This window comes from Anneissia japonica, unplaced genomic scaffold (assembly GCF_011630105.1).
Source record: "Anneissia japonica isolate Jap-2015-1 unplaced genomic scaffold, ASM1163010v1 scaffold287756_len632865_cov181, whole genome shotgun sequence".
Taxonomy (NCBI): domain Eukaryota; kingdom Metazoa; phylum Echinodermata; class Crinoidea; order Comatulida; family Comatulidae; genus Anneissia; species Anneissia japonica.
This window is the reverse complement of record NW_022693589.1, coordinates 298,070-313,267: the sequence shown is the minus strand read 5'-3', so window position 1 is coordinate 313,267 and position 15,198 is coordinate 298,070. Positions and strand designations below refer to the sequence as shown.

The 15,198-nt window shown below is 34.6% G+C and overlaps 2 protein-coding genes across 2 annotated transcripts in view; both read left to right on the top strand.

The window, feature by feature from the left end:
- Window positions 1-472: 472 nt before the first annotated feature.
- LOC117100823 (calpain-1 catalytic subunit-like) overlaps window positions 473-15,198 on the top strand; it is a 22,893-nt gene continuing 8,167 nt past the window's right edge. Inside the window, exon 1 of the mRNA XM_033240647.1 lies at window positions 473-478. The gene's annotated coding sequence lies outside the window, so the exon portion shown is untranslated. The remainder of the gene's footprint in view (window positions 479-15,198) is intronic.
- On the top strand, window positions 5,445-11,704 carry LOC117100824. Its single transcript, XM_033240648.1, has 5 exons — window positions 5,445-5,543; window positions 7,267-7,296; window positions 9,002-9,140; window positions 9,865-10,067; window positions 10,949-11,704. The coding sequence occupies exons 1-5, from the start codon at window positions 5,511-5,513 to the stop codon at window positions 11,201-11,203; spliced, it is 660 nt and encodes a 219-aa protein (XP_033096539.1). The 5' UTR covers window positions 5,445-5,510; the 3' UTR covers window positions 11,204-11,704.

Sequence of the window (15,198 nt, the reverse complement as noted above, 5' to 3'; positions counted from 1 at the left end):
CAACAACAGACAGTAGTAGACCCAATTGACTTTTTCAAAGCTAAATCAAACATATACGTGTAGGTCGCAGATAACATTCAAATTCGTTTTTCTGTGTAGCACTCTTAACACAATATAAACAAATATATAAATAATAATCATAATATTAATAATATGATAATGATAATAATACTGATAATAATAATAATAATAGTTATTATTATTATTATTAACGTTGGAAAACGAGATAAAAAACGAAAAACTAATTCAAAATGAATGGCTCTTATGCTAAAGCCAATAATCTCGTTCAAAAAACAATCTACCGATAAATGTGGATATTATTATTTATTTTGGCCTAGTTTATTTATCACGTACTCTTATCAGATTCAGCCGCTGGGGCCCGAGTTCACTACAATTTTACGCAGGTTTTCACATATTATTTTGTCCTCGGCTAGGCTAAAGAATATAGACTACAGTACCGTACCGTATGATAACATCAGTAATTGCTATGCTGCCACCAAGACTTCGGTTATCGGAGAACCTCAAAACAGGATAGCGAAGCCCAATATGTTTTCGCCGTAAAACTTGGCATGCATAATGTCAAGCGCTTGCTTTACGCGAATAAATTTGACAACTGGCAAACCAGTAATGAGTTTTGATATCGCCTGAATTAATTGGGCTAAATCTATGTTGTGCAGATGACGGTCACAAATAATATGTAAATCTACAATCCGTTTGATGTCACGTCGTCGAAATCGAAAGCTTCCTATTCTACACTCTACCAAGTAAAATTAAAGTTTTCTTTTGTTACGGGAACGGGAGTGACCGCACGAGAACACAAGGCGCTAATATAGGCTATATTTCAGGAAATACGGTGAAGATCTGCCTTGAAATTTATTTGAAAACGACAGGCAACGAGTACTTTCGGTCATAGACCTTTATCAAGTTGATAAATCTTTACGACCGAAAGTACTCGTTACCAGCTATTTATTATGTTACATTATATACAGATTTTAAGGCATGGGAAAAACAGAAACCCTTTCGTATACATGCATGGCCACCGTCATAACCACTTGACCACAAAGCGTCGTGTTGAGCCAAGCACTAGTAGAATTTGAGTTCCTTTCATTCTTTTATCAGCTTTTCCAACTGTATATAGCTGCATCAAAGTATGTTGTTTTTTCCGGCATGGCATGTTCCTTGCATATACACAGATTATATGTATACGTTTTCTATTATATATGTTGATAATAAAGGAAAATATTATAAAAGATACAACATTGTAACCAAATAAATTTATTCAACACTTTACACAGATTATTATATTAAACGAACATTTTTAAAATACTTTTTTTAAAATATTAATCATAAGGATGATGCATCCTAATTATGATGTACCAGTACAGTACCATGGAGGTGGTGACGATGATGATAATAATCAAGATGGTTAAGATAGTGATAAATACGATGATAATCGAAATCATAATCATAATTAAATTGTGATGATGATCAGATCAGATATGACAAGGATCATGATTGGTTGGAAAACTCTACCAGATATGAAAGAAGTCTAATTGTTTAAATTATGTGTCGATTGTCCCGGTTCATTATTGTGGGAATTTCTCTAATATCCGTAGGCATTATAACGACCAAGGAACATATGAATAGAACTACAGTCTCATAAATATTGCATAAGTGTACATACCGACTCTGGGAGCTAAAGCCGGGCACTCACTGCGTCGTACGACCGTCGCACGACGAATCTAACTCCGCTTTCTGTATGCGCTACACCGCGCGACGCCATCTGCAAGTTGTCGGTAGCAGTCTGAACTGATCGTCATTAAAAACGCCCCGTTGTGCACGCGTCGTCGCGTTGCGTTCTTTCATAGAATCGCGTCGGTTGACGACCGTCGGGCGAAGTGAGTGCCCGGCTTTACACTAAACAGATGAGAAAACTATATCAGTTTTGATTCGGATCCGATGTGAATGCGGTTGAACTCTGGCTGAAAGAATGAAAGAACATTGAAGTAACGAAAGTGTGTTGTACTTTACAGCGTCACCTATTTTTAACCACAGATCAAATCCAGGCCTACTCGATGGGCTTTACAGATAGGAAATCAATTCTATACCTAGATCAAAGTACCAAATATGGATATCCGTCTATAGTCTTGCAGTATGGAATCGATGAGGCAGCACTTTTCGAACTAAGAAACTTTTAATCAGCATAACCTTCCGCCCACGGTATTCCCCATGTCACACTTGTGCAAATAGATATAGTTATATATGGTAGGATTTCCCACTTTCTAAATATATGCATAAAGTCTGCTGAATTAATAAAATCATTTGTTCAACACCCGACATCTTTTGCAATTCCAACCATGTGACACTACAATGAGGTTTACCGCGTGAGCATCGAAACGCGTGTCTATCATTAACATCCGTAAATACTCTCAATGTGCAATACCACAATGTATTTATATTTGAGTTAAGATTAAAAAACAACGGTATGTCTATGACCAATGATCTTTGATAATTTAATCGCTACTGACGTAACGCTCACTTTAAGAAGAAGAGACAATACAATAAAGGCAAACGATCATGATTCACCAAGTGGTTATTAGTAGCAGGCCCGTAACTGGGGGGATGGGGTTAAGGGGGTTACGACCAACCGCCCAAAAACTGGAGAAGGTCCGCATTTAAAAACGAAAAATTTATATTAGTACATATATTTAAAATGTTCTCCAGAGTATCAGAAGTATTTCAAGTCGGCATTTCTTAGCTTTCCCAGCTAACACTATTACGTTATTGTATAATGGTTTCCAAAGGGTCCACTTTCCACTGAAACGAACCTCCCACAAATCAGGTCACACTACGGGCCTGAGTAGGCACCATAACCTAACTGTATATATAAAATGTGCCAATTGGTGTTTTCCTAAATAACTACATGATGTCAATGTCATTTCGTTTTTGAGTTTTAACTGCCAGCAAATAACCATTAGGTAACTAAATAAGCAAGTCCAGGCCCGTATTTAGGGGAGGGGGGCGGGTGGTTCCCAGGCCCGTATTTAGGGGGGTTCGTCCGACCCCCCCCCCCCCGCGGGAGATGGAGTTCCGTGAAAATTAGGAAGATTTTTTCACTGCCGTTTTATTCTGTAGGCCTACATAAGCGGGCTAAAACAAAAATAGTACATACATGTAGTTAGGGATCCCAGGCCAACTATTTAAAATGAATCTTGGAGAATTTGATTGAGTTTACTAATAAAAGTTACCGTACTATTATGATAAAATCGAAAAAATTATGATAAACGATGCTTATTTCGTTAATTACAGGAAATTAAAGTTACACAGAATAAAGTCCCCATTTAGGGGAGAGAAGAAGAAGTATGTGGGTTTTGATAAGGAGTTCCGCATAGCCCCAAGCCGAACCCCCCCCCCCCCCCAATTGAAATTCCTAATGAAATTCCTAAATACGGGCCTGAAGTCCATACCGTAAAACCTCGAATAGAAGCCCAATGGGCTTAATATCGAGAAGATGCCCATCTCGAAAAGAAGCCCATCTCTCAAGATAATGTTCTTTTGTTCTTTTTTTTTTCAAGTACAGTACAGAGCACACCGTACATGAATTTCAAAGAAATAAAATACATTAAAATTACGCTTGGGTTATACAGTAGTTTAGGTGATTTAATGCCGGTTAATGCACTACATGATACAGTTTGATGTTACAGTGGCCTTATTTATTGTTATATAGTAGTAATTCCCAAATTTACGCATTCATTTTGACAAGAAGCACCCTTCTTTACTTTGCAAAAGTAGGCTCGAAAAAAGCCCATCCAAAGTTCGCAAAAAACAAAAAAATAAATAAATAAATAATAACATTTAAAAAAAAATCGAGGTTTTATTGTATACCTTTATTAATACAGATCTTAAATCACTTAACTACATTTTGTTTAACAAAATTCAGATTCTGCTTTGAAATATTTGGTTCAAATTATTTTTCATTGCAGTTGAAAATTACCTTTAAAATGACATTAATACTAGGATGAAAAAAAATATATAAAAGAGTAATAAGAATAAGAGTAAAACCACGGTATATTTTAAGATTAGATCTATGCCTCAGTTTTAAAGCTAGAGTTCAACGTGTGAAGCTCGGTTTCCATAGAATCGCTCCTATCGGTGACAATCGACGGCAGTTGTCGGGAAGGTTGAACCTGAATCAACTGTGCCGATTGCGTATTAGGGTACATTGCTGGCTGCCCTGGCGCAATCGGGAAGGCACCCAGATTCGTCTGCAACGCGATCGGCAAAGTTGAACCAGGTCCCACCTCCCCGGCAACTGTAGGCGGCTGTCACAGATAGGGTGAGCGATTCTATGGAAACCGAGCTTCAATAATGCTATTACAGTGTCTTTCTTTTTAGTGTCCCTTTAAGAGGATGTATCCTTTTCTGGTATATAATTGACAATTACAAAGAGAGTGGGAAGGTTTTTAAATTGTAATGTTTTAGCCAGTGGCGTATCTAGAAGGTGCGCAAGGGAGGGGGCGCACGCCCCTCCAAAAATTACTCGCACCTCCCTCCAGTTTCCTACCAAAAAAAAATCACTTGCAAGTAGTTAAATCACCTAAAATCACCTTATTTTGCGAGTTAGCGCCCCTCAACAGATCATTATTTTTATTATTTAAAGGTAAAGGTAAATGACGGAGAATAACCCATAACTCGCCTTTTCATTGTGCTGAATTGCTTATGGGAGTGGCCTACTGTGGCTACATAGCAGCCTAAAAGAGGCGCTTATATAATAGTAGCACATGTTCACATTATTCCACAACGACAGGGGCTGAAATGAACCATATCATCCCCCTTACTCTTCCGAACGATGCAATGAGTTCTTTAAAGTGCACACGGGCCATATATGTACACTGGACCTCCGTTTTAAGTCCTTATCAGAGAAGACATGTTTCTACCAACTGAACCTTGGTAGGGGAGCAGCTAAAACCAGTGCCGATGTTAAGGCTGCAGTTAGCGGCGCCGCTGCCTTACCGTTCGGTCACTCAAGTCTCCAAATTATTTTTATCATTATATCCAGTACAAAAATCCAACTTCATGAGCAAAGAAACGGTAACACTTTATCCACGTAAAAAATATAACAATTTTGTAAATAATTGCAAGACACTGGGAGGGGTTCGTATGTTTGATTTAGTATATTATAGGCCTACAATAAGAACCATAACTATCTAGGACATTAAAATTAGCGAAGTCATGGTAGGTAATCCTTTACCAAAATAATAATCAAAACTGGTACAGTACTCTTAAGTTAATTGCGTGTTAAAAAATATTGAATTCAAAGTGAAACTCTTGTATTTTTCATAGAACTAATGATAAGGTCATATGAACAACTTTCACCACCCGTGCATTTTCCGGAAAATCCCATCCGAATGATACCGGAAGATCTACAGTTATTTACGCATATAAAACAAGCGGATAAGTCACGTCTATAAGATACAATTTACAAAGACATCATCGACGGACAGCTAAAGATGCAAGCAGAAAAAACAGTTAAAATGGTACCGGTAAGTTATGTTACATTAGCTCAGATTGTATGTAACTTAGAACTACATTTGGGAAGTAAATAATATAAAAAGCATTGTGATTTTAAGATTCCTCCGTCTGTAATCGCTGGTATTATAGGACACCCGTCCCCCACCCACCTCCCTGATAGTAGATGGGGACCAGGGTCTGATACTTAATAGATTGGGACCAGTGAGAAACGCACATACCCCTGTTAAGCTGCTGAGACAGGGTAGCTAGTAGGCTTACAATGATTCGTTGCTTTGTAGATGAGGAAGTGAAGTTCTAGCTCATCTACGTATCGGTATCTATTGCTGCATGATATTATCAAGGACCCTTTTTAAATACTATAAGTCTTTGGGCCTAAGCTACAGTCCGATATGTTTCACAAATAGTCCTAGTTTTCATGTTTTATATGTTTTATTGAATTAAAGACGTCTTGTTACAAATAAACTGGAATAATACAATTATTTAACCTTTTTAGACGGTGCACCTACAATTTAAAGCCTACATTTATCGCTCTTATCTTAATGAAATAACGCTATATAAATGTCTCATTATTATTTAAAGTGTCTTTATTACCCCCAGTTAAAGAGGTTATGTATTGACTACTGTCTGTCTGTTAGCAAGATTATGCCAAAACTAATCAATAGGTCATCATAAAATTTAGTGGTACATAATAATCAGAGAAAGGCACCATTCAATTTTCGTATTTTGCAGCACTAACGAAAATAATGTGCCTGAATATACCGGGCGATTCCATTATTTCATTGATTGTATTCTGCAGGTTCGCCCAATGTATTCAGGCTGGGCGGGGGTATAACTCTATGATGTGACTGCTCTAGTTTATATATATTTGCTATCTACTTAACGTTTATTTGTAGCTATATTCTGACTGCTTGAGAACCACAATGGAAATAAGTTGCCAATTTCGGTACTTTATTAAGTTTTTTATCCTTTGAATATGATGGTTCTTGTCGTCTTTGTTTTATGTTAATATTCAGAATAAAGAAATTTAAAAAAAATTTAAAATGCTTTCAATGATTGCTTTTCTGTAAATATTTGCAAATATTGGTTCCTTATTATTCCTGATGATTATCTAAACAAAGGTCGATAGCTTTGCCAAGACTATCAAATTTTATTTGACCAAAACTATTTAAAAAGTATTTGCTATTCATTGTGTTATTCACTATTGATACTTAACTTCTAATAACATTGTGCCGCTCGGAAATACTTGATTTACAGGATGCTGTTCTTATGACTACAGCCATTCCGTTTCCTATTACATATTTTTTTAAATAAACCTCAGGTACATTATGCACTGTTGTAATCGGATATCAGATTATCAATTTTTTTTAAACAAAAAGTGATGTGCCTATATCATGGCCATGATGTGATGTCATCAACATATTTGGGCATGCCACATGTTTTTGTGAAATAAAATGTAATAGACCTTTCCGGAGTGTCAATCAAACTTAACAACTGACTAATCGGAACAGCGCTAGAAATACGCGCGCGTCTCACAAACACACGTGTTGTCCCACAAACGCACGTGTTCGCGTATGTTTTAACACTGCCGTCTTGTGGGACCTTAGCAACAAAATCCAAGGGGCGGAGCTTAGCGGAAAGGTATATTATCTGGACAGCAGGGCTTTATAAGATAATTACTACTAAACCAAATAATAGATAAGTCTATTGAATAATATATTGTTGTATCTATTTCAGCTGACGCCTGCAGAACCCATTCCGCCTAACGTAAGTATCGCTGCAATGTTTTCATTTTGTAACTAGAAAATGAATTGTCTAGGCCTATGTCTGTAAATTGAATAGCTTTATGTTACAGTATTCAGATTGTAACGTTACAATCTCGGTGTATAGGTCTAAAATACAAATGGCTTTTAGTATTAGGCCTATAGCATATTATTTCAAATGTAAATGCTGTCAGCCTAAAACGCCCAGGCTTAAGTTCATGCTAAGTCAAGCTCAATGAAAATATGCTATAATAATAAGTAAGTGTTGTACCTAAGGCTACGCTTAGACTAGTAAGTTCCACTCAGGAAAATGTTCAAAAAAAACAAACAAAAGAAACAACACACCTATGTCGATTGTGGTGTAATAGTGGTCTACCCAACGGAAATATATAGGGGTTGGAAGCAGAGGACGACATATTTTTCAGGATATTCCCCACATAATTTTATATTGTGCATGTCGTAAGGCCTGTTTACACTTCAACGATAACGATAAAAATGCTAAAAAGCGATTGTTCATATACAAAACAAAAGAAATTAGAGAAGTTTTTACACTAGGACGATTCTATAACGATTTATCGTGTATGCAATAACACATTATTTTAACAAAACCGAATGAGATGACGTCATAATCATAGACAAACGATAAAATCGTTGCTACTACGACGATTTTAATGTTTTTTTGATTATGACGTCATCTGATTTGATTTGTCAAAATATTTTGTTATCGCATAACTGATAAATCGTTATTGAATCGTTCTAGTATAAAAACTTCTCTTACTTCTTTTATTTTCTATATGAACTATTGCTTTTTAGCTTTTTATTATCGTTAACGTTGAAGTATAAACAGGCCTTTAGAGTATCTCCTTTAGATTGTCAGAATTAAACAAGAAATTTATTCTAAACCTATTCCTCTGTCTACGAGCTCTATAGGCCTATAAAATAAAATTTGTTCCTAATTTATATACAGTAATATTGATTGCGTCCAGAACGGTTATAAATATGCCATATTGTAGTATGAACGTGCGCATGCACATAACAAAAGTCAATTGAATTTTACTTTATATTTGGTTTCTATTCGTTTTACTAAGTAACATTAAAACATCGACACCTTGTACCTTTTACAGTATTATATTATTTCACTTTCGGTTTTATAGATATTTTGTTTTCTGTTATGGCTAGTTCTATTTTGCGCAATATAAATGAATAACCTTTAACCTTTTATGTTGTCTTGATAAACTTGTTTTATGCTTCCTTTCTTTTAATTTTAGAATTGTTTTGATTAAGTTTATTAAACCATTTTTTTTTTTGCACATTCCTTATAATACTATTACCAATCAGCAAGAAAATAAAGAAAAGGATGAGTAATACAAGATGTAATACAAGAAATAATAAAGAAAGATTTGTATAATTTCCGGGAAACACCATTCTCCTACCCATACTTCACCTCCCCTGCATAATAGACAGTTCCGACCAATTAAATTGAACAACTGGCCAATCAGAACAGGATCAGAGATATGCTGTTGTCTCACAAACATAAGAATTGTCCACAAACGCATGTACTTATGTAAATTTACGCTGTCCTTTTGTGGGACCTTAGCAATTATATCAAAAAGGTGCTGCTTATCGGAACGATCCATTTCCTTGAAAGCTTTTCCATTCCTGTTAATTACTATAGTAATTTTAAACATGCTTCTGATCATTAATTTCAGTGGCCAAATGGAGATTTTGGATTGTTATTATCTGTAAAGTCTTCTTGTGGCGACGGGCTGATGAAAATAGGAAAACTCATCAATGAAGAATATAACATTCGGGCGGTAGACTTCACTGGATATCTCTCAAATAGCAAGTGTAAGTACTATACTACGTCCTATAATTGTAATTTGTATTGTAATATAATTATGTTTGCCGATACCATACGATCGATACGATAACACTTCATTGCAATTTGTTCAAATAATACACAAAGTGAAGTTTAACATTAAAAATATATAATAAAACATCATTTTAATATCTCACATACAATCAAAACACAACGAGCAATGGGGTAAAGTGGAGGATAACTAAGATCCAGGGACATAGACAGTAACAATAATAAAAATAATAATACATACTAAAAACCATGAAAAGCAGTTGAGAATAAACAACCAGTTACAACAAAGAAAATCTACTACTCGGCTGGCAAACTATTGTATTATATAATTAAGATTGATCACATTATTTATATTACTATTATTTTCGCATTATCATTATTATTATTGTTACTATTATTGTTATATTCATTTCTATTATTATTATCATTATTATTATTATAAATATCATTCGTCACCACAATCATCATAATAATGTGACCATTACAATAACAATAATCACAATAACAATCCAATAAAAACAGCAAATAACAACAATAATAACAATTAATATATAAAAATAGCATTATCAGTCCCACCATTGTTATTATTATTAATGGTTTTTGATGACATACATCAATAAAGTGAATTATTATCAATGGGCATTGATCTTATTATTATTATTATTATTATTATTATTATTATTATTATTATTCATTTTTTAGGCACACGAGTTCATTTCCAGCAATGTGGCGTAAGCGATGCTGACTCCGTTACGATGAAAGTTCGAATGATAGACCCACTGGATGAGGGTGTAAGTCCAGCTGAAGATAGACCAAACGACTATACGTACAAACTGGTGGTCATTGATGGCAAACTTTGTCAGCGTGAAGGACAGTTATTGGTGGCGGTAAAGGATATACCATCGGTAAGTTATCGGTTATTTATATATACCAAAGTTACTTTTATGTGATTTACTATCATTTATTTCGTATTAGGCAATACCTTGAGAAAAAACATGTCCTAATCGGAAAATCTAAGGGTGTATACCACTTGGCCTTATAGCTTAATGGGTAGAGTATCCGAACGGTAATTGGAAGGTCTTGGGCTCGAATTTCGATAGGACATACGTTTTTCTCAAATATTTAATATATATATATATATATATATATATATATATATATATGTGTGTGTGTGTGTATATATATAGATGTATATATATATATATATATATGTATGTATATGTATATATATATGTATATGTATATATGTGTATATGTGTGTATGTATGTGTATGTTTATATATGTATGTATGTATATATATACACTTATATATATATACATATATATATATATATATCATATCATATCAAGATAGCCGTTAATACTGTTAAATTATATATAAATCATCAAAGAAAGGTAAATACAGTGTTCGAATAAAGGACATAAATTTGTTTTCTTTTGTTAAATTTTTTAAATATGATTATATCTAAACTTGTATTTCGTTTGCCACACATGTTGAAGAAAACTATAAGACGGGTCGAAATTTTCATGTGTTCAATAAATTATGTGTTTTTAAGTCTATAAATTCGTTGTCTCCTCATCGACTTTTTAATTGAGTTATATACGTGCTGAAGAAGAACCGAGGACAGTTCGAAATATTCATGTTTTGAATAAATTGTGTGTGTTATGTCTATATCTTATATGTCTATATATACATTATAATCAGTGAATTACGTATATTTATGTAAGTTTAAATTATACATACACCTAGGCCTATACCTTGTATTATTGTTGTTTCATTTTCAGAACAAAAACTTGGATGAAATTAAATGTGAGGATTTTTTGTTCAAACTATACAACTACTTGACTTGGCCTACGGATGATTCTGTCATGATGAGTGTTACATCTGAACAGAAAACATGGATTGCCTCGGATAACACTGGTCAAGTGATCATGATGTCATCACAACTAAAATTTAACAATCCTTTCTTAGAAATGAGGATAATTGATGAGGGAAGAATTGACGAATCAAAATCATCAATTATTCGTCATCCATCATAGTTCAAATTTGTACTTTACTGAAATAATAGTCATTATAGTCTACCGAAAAAAAATCTGTCACACTATTACTTTATAAAAACATACTTGGCATACAAGTGGGGCATTATAATTGCACAAAAAGACATAGAAAAATATCTTTCATAATCTCATATTTTCGAGCAGAATAGGTTAATAATACACGGCCAATTATTTCAAGTTATTTAGGATCACTATCTGCGCCTCTAAAGCCACGCTTCCCAAAAATGGGTCGCCAAACGTTTGCGTTCTATAAAAATACATTATATTATAACATATATTTTATGTAGTATCTTCATAAAGTAACATTGCTGCCATAATATTTAATAAAAGTTTATATTTTGAAATATGATTGTTGTGGGTTGTTCGCTTATTTTCTTACTGAGCAGACATTTAATTGAAACAAACTTCAGTGGTTAAATGTAGGCGACATTCTTTGTTTTTTTCTTTCTTTATTTTATAATTCTGGCCTTCGGCCCGTATTACATAACAAAATAAATAATTAATTTCTTTTAGACGGTAATTTCTTAAAATGAAAAATTGTTCAATATATATTGCAAGCAATCTTAATTCTTCTTTATTTCTAAATACTTAGTTTAAATATGTATATACATTTCGATTTTTTACATTAAGGTATTTATCTCTAAGACTGAAGGGAAGCTAAATAAGAAGTGTAATTCCTCCTCTATTTCTCCAATATCACAGACTAAACAGATTCTATTTTATCTAACAATTTTTAGATGTCTTCCTTTCTCTATAAATATATTATGTGTTCACAAACGGAATTTCGATAAAGATTTCCTTAACTTAAAGTTTAAATAGTATAAGTAATCTTCTGTAAGATAGTCATTTTTTACTTTGTTATAAAAACGGAAACGTGGGTGTTGTTGAATAAATTCTCGTCGATTTTGTGTCGCAGTATCGTATACCCTTCGAATGAAAATTAATAGGAAATTATCGTTTGCTTAGTTCAAATATAATTAAATCCATAAAAATTAAAAATATTCCTAATACCAAGTGCCCATAGTCGCTTCCTCTTTCAGCCCATGATTTTTGTTGAGCAAGGCATATTCTTGGCAGTCTTTTGGCTTCCATCATTAATATCTAAAGCCAATAACTTACTATTCTAATATGCCTAAAATATTTTATTTCAATATGACCCAGTTCACGTCTGGCACATTTGTCCGGACATGACTGCTGGACATTAAGTATATATTTACAGTGTTTCAAGTGTATATTTTCAATTTTTTTTCTTCCATAGCTGCCCTCACACCCGTATAAAATAATAGGGAGGATTTCGTCTCAAATAACATTTGACCTTAATTTTAACAGAATTGAAACTTAAATTAGACAGTTTCCTTCTTAAATTGAAGATTGCTGTTTTTCCCTTTTCTGCCATGACTTTCCCATTGTGTTCTATTTACCCTGACTATTAATAGTGAGAACTAAATATTTAAAATCATTTAAAATTTCAATTTCATTTCTATTGACTACGGTATCCATTTATCTTTTTTATTTAATGTCCCACCTTTTCTGAAAACCATAATTTTTGTTTTACTGTATTAATAATAAGGCTATTTTGGGTACAGTATTTCTGCAATTGGTCAGTTTGCATTTGAATACCGATTTTCGAGTAAGAAATAAGTGCCATCTCATCTGCATATAATTAAATGTGAATTAACTTTTGTCTCAATTGAACAAAATGTAAATCATTTTCTAGTAAGGATATTTTAGGTCATAAATAAATATAATAAATAGGATGGGAGATGGGAGGCACCCTTCTCTAAGCCCAGTGTTGCTTTTAAAACTGTTGGTTAGTCCGTGCTGTGTTTTAATTCAGAAAATCAGATCATAACTCAGAAACCAGATTATGAGCGAATGCCGGTAGGCCGCCGTCACCGGGTAGAGGTTTCTAGAGTGTTTAAATCTTATAATATAATAATGATTACCAAAACGTTATTTAGGACGTCTAAAAGCTTAACATAAAAACATGATTTTCAATATGCATAATGGATATTTATGCTGCAGAGGTGACGCCAGCGGGGTGGGGGGAAACCAGCATCCCCCCACCCCCGTCGGGAGGAAAACCACAATTCGTCTTTTCGGGGGCTCGGCTCCACCTCCCTGAATAGGGGTACCCATATTTAGGGGAGACTAAAACGAAAACGTGAAATCGTCATAGGAGTCAAGGACCTCCACCGGGGTCCCTCAACGGCCGCTATAATACTCCCCGCCATAATACTAGCTTCGTTCGCCCAGTCTCCACCGGTGCATTCGGTCCCTCTATCAGGCAGATAAGTGTGCCATCACGTTGGACACGTGCATACGTGCATTTTTCAGTAATGGACCTTTCCGCTAAGCCCCGCCCCTTGAGTATTGTTGTTTTTGGTGCCACAAAACAATAGCGCAAATATACGTAAGCACGTGTATTTGTGGAACCACGAGCAGTGTGTTTTAACTGATCGGTTAATTGAAATTTCGTAAAGGTCAACTGGGTCGGTACCTTACTTTGTTTTGAGAGGATTGTAGGGTGTGTATCAGTATACGTGGCAAATATTCCTGATATAGGTAATATTTTCACTAGACGATGATGGTAGTAGTGGTTGAGGTGGTGGTGGATGATGATGATGATGATGATGATGATGATGATGATCGAAACGAAAAATCCATCCCATCTCAGCACTTGATGACGAGACGTCATTTGCAGTTTGTCAGGGGCAGTTTGAGAGATCGTCATTAAAAACGATCAGAAGATGTGCGCACCTTGTTGCGTTCCCCATGGACTCGCATAGGTTTATCACTAAATACCGTAGGCCTTAGCCAAGGTCCACTTTGTGGGCTCGGCTCGTTTCATTTAGGTTTGCTCTCTGAATTTTGATCAAGTAACTTATGGCTATCTAATAATGCCATATCTTATGAATAAATAGCACGTATATATCCCAGATAGAGAGCTGTTCACTGTGCCATTTTTCATGTAATCCTGAACGTGTAGCTTTGTGTCGTTCGTTAGATTAATTTATTTTGCTGTTAAAGAATTGCTCCATAGTTAAAGCAATGCTAATCCAAAGTCAAAGCAATTCTGGATTTATGCACAAAAGATACATAATCCTCTATCACTGTTCTATTTGGCACTGATTGTACACGATAAAAGCGAGCGGCGACGAGACAGCGTCAATCCTTGCTATTGTAAATGGTCAACAGAATTTAAGTTGGTAAGCCTTACAAAACTAAGGATTTATTGTGGATTACGTGATATGCGTTGATAAAGAGGATAACAATTACTGAAAAACTACTAATATAGACGCATATTGCACTTTGTGCGGACTTGAAAAAGACGAGATAACAAACAAAGAATTAATCCCAATTCTAGCCCTGAAAGTCAAGATACATTCATCTCAGTTGTGAGAGTAAGCATTAACCATTACCTCCTAGATGATCCATCTTTTGTTTTAGGTCTGTTCGTTGTACAATACGCTGTCAGCATATAAATACATTTGGGCTTCGTTAATCAGTTTAGTTACCGGTCAGCCGTGATTCAACATTTTGCGTTTAGTTGAAAAGTTTGAAGCTTTCAAAATCTTGAAATAATAATCATTTAAGATGACTGATTCAATATCATTAAACCTACTTTTCGATGGTCAAAAGTACACCGAACTAATGGCAGATCCACAGTATAACAAGAATAACCTTTACGAAGATCCACATTTCAAACCTTGTAGTGAGTCGATATTTTTAGATGCAGACACTACTTTTCTCCTGAAATTCTACGAAAAACGTGAATCAATCAAGTGGTTACGTCCTAGCGTGAGTACAACACTTTATACATGTTTGTACATTGTACAAATAAACCATGCTGTTCAGTGATATATATATATATAGCGTGAGTACAACACTACTTATACATGTTTGTACATTGTACAAATAAACCATGCTGTTCAGTGATATATATATATATAGCGTGAGTACAACACTACTTATAC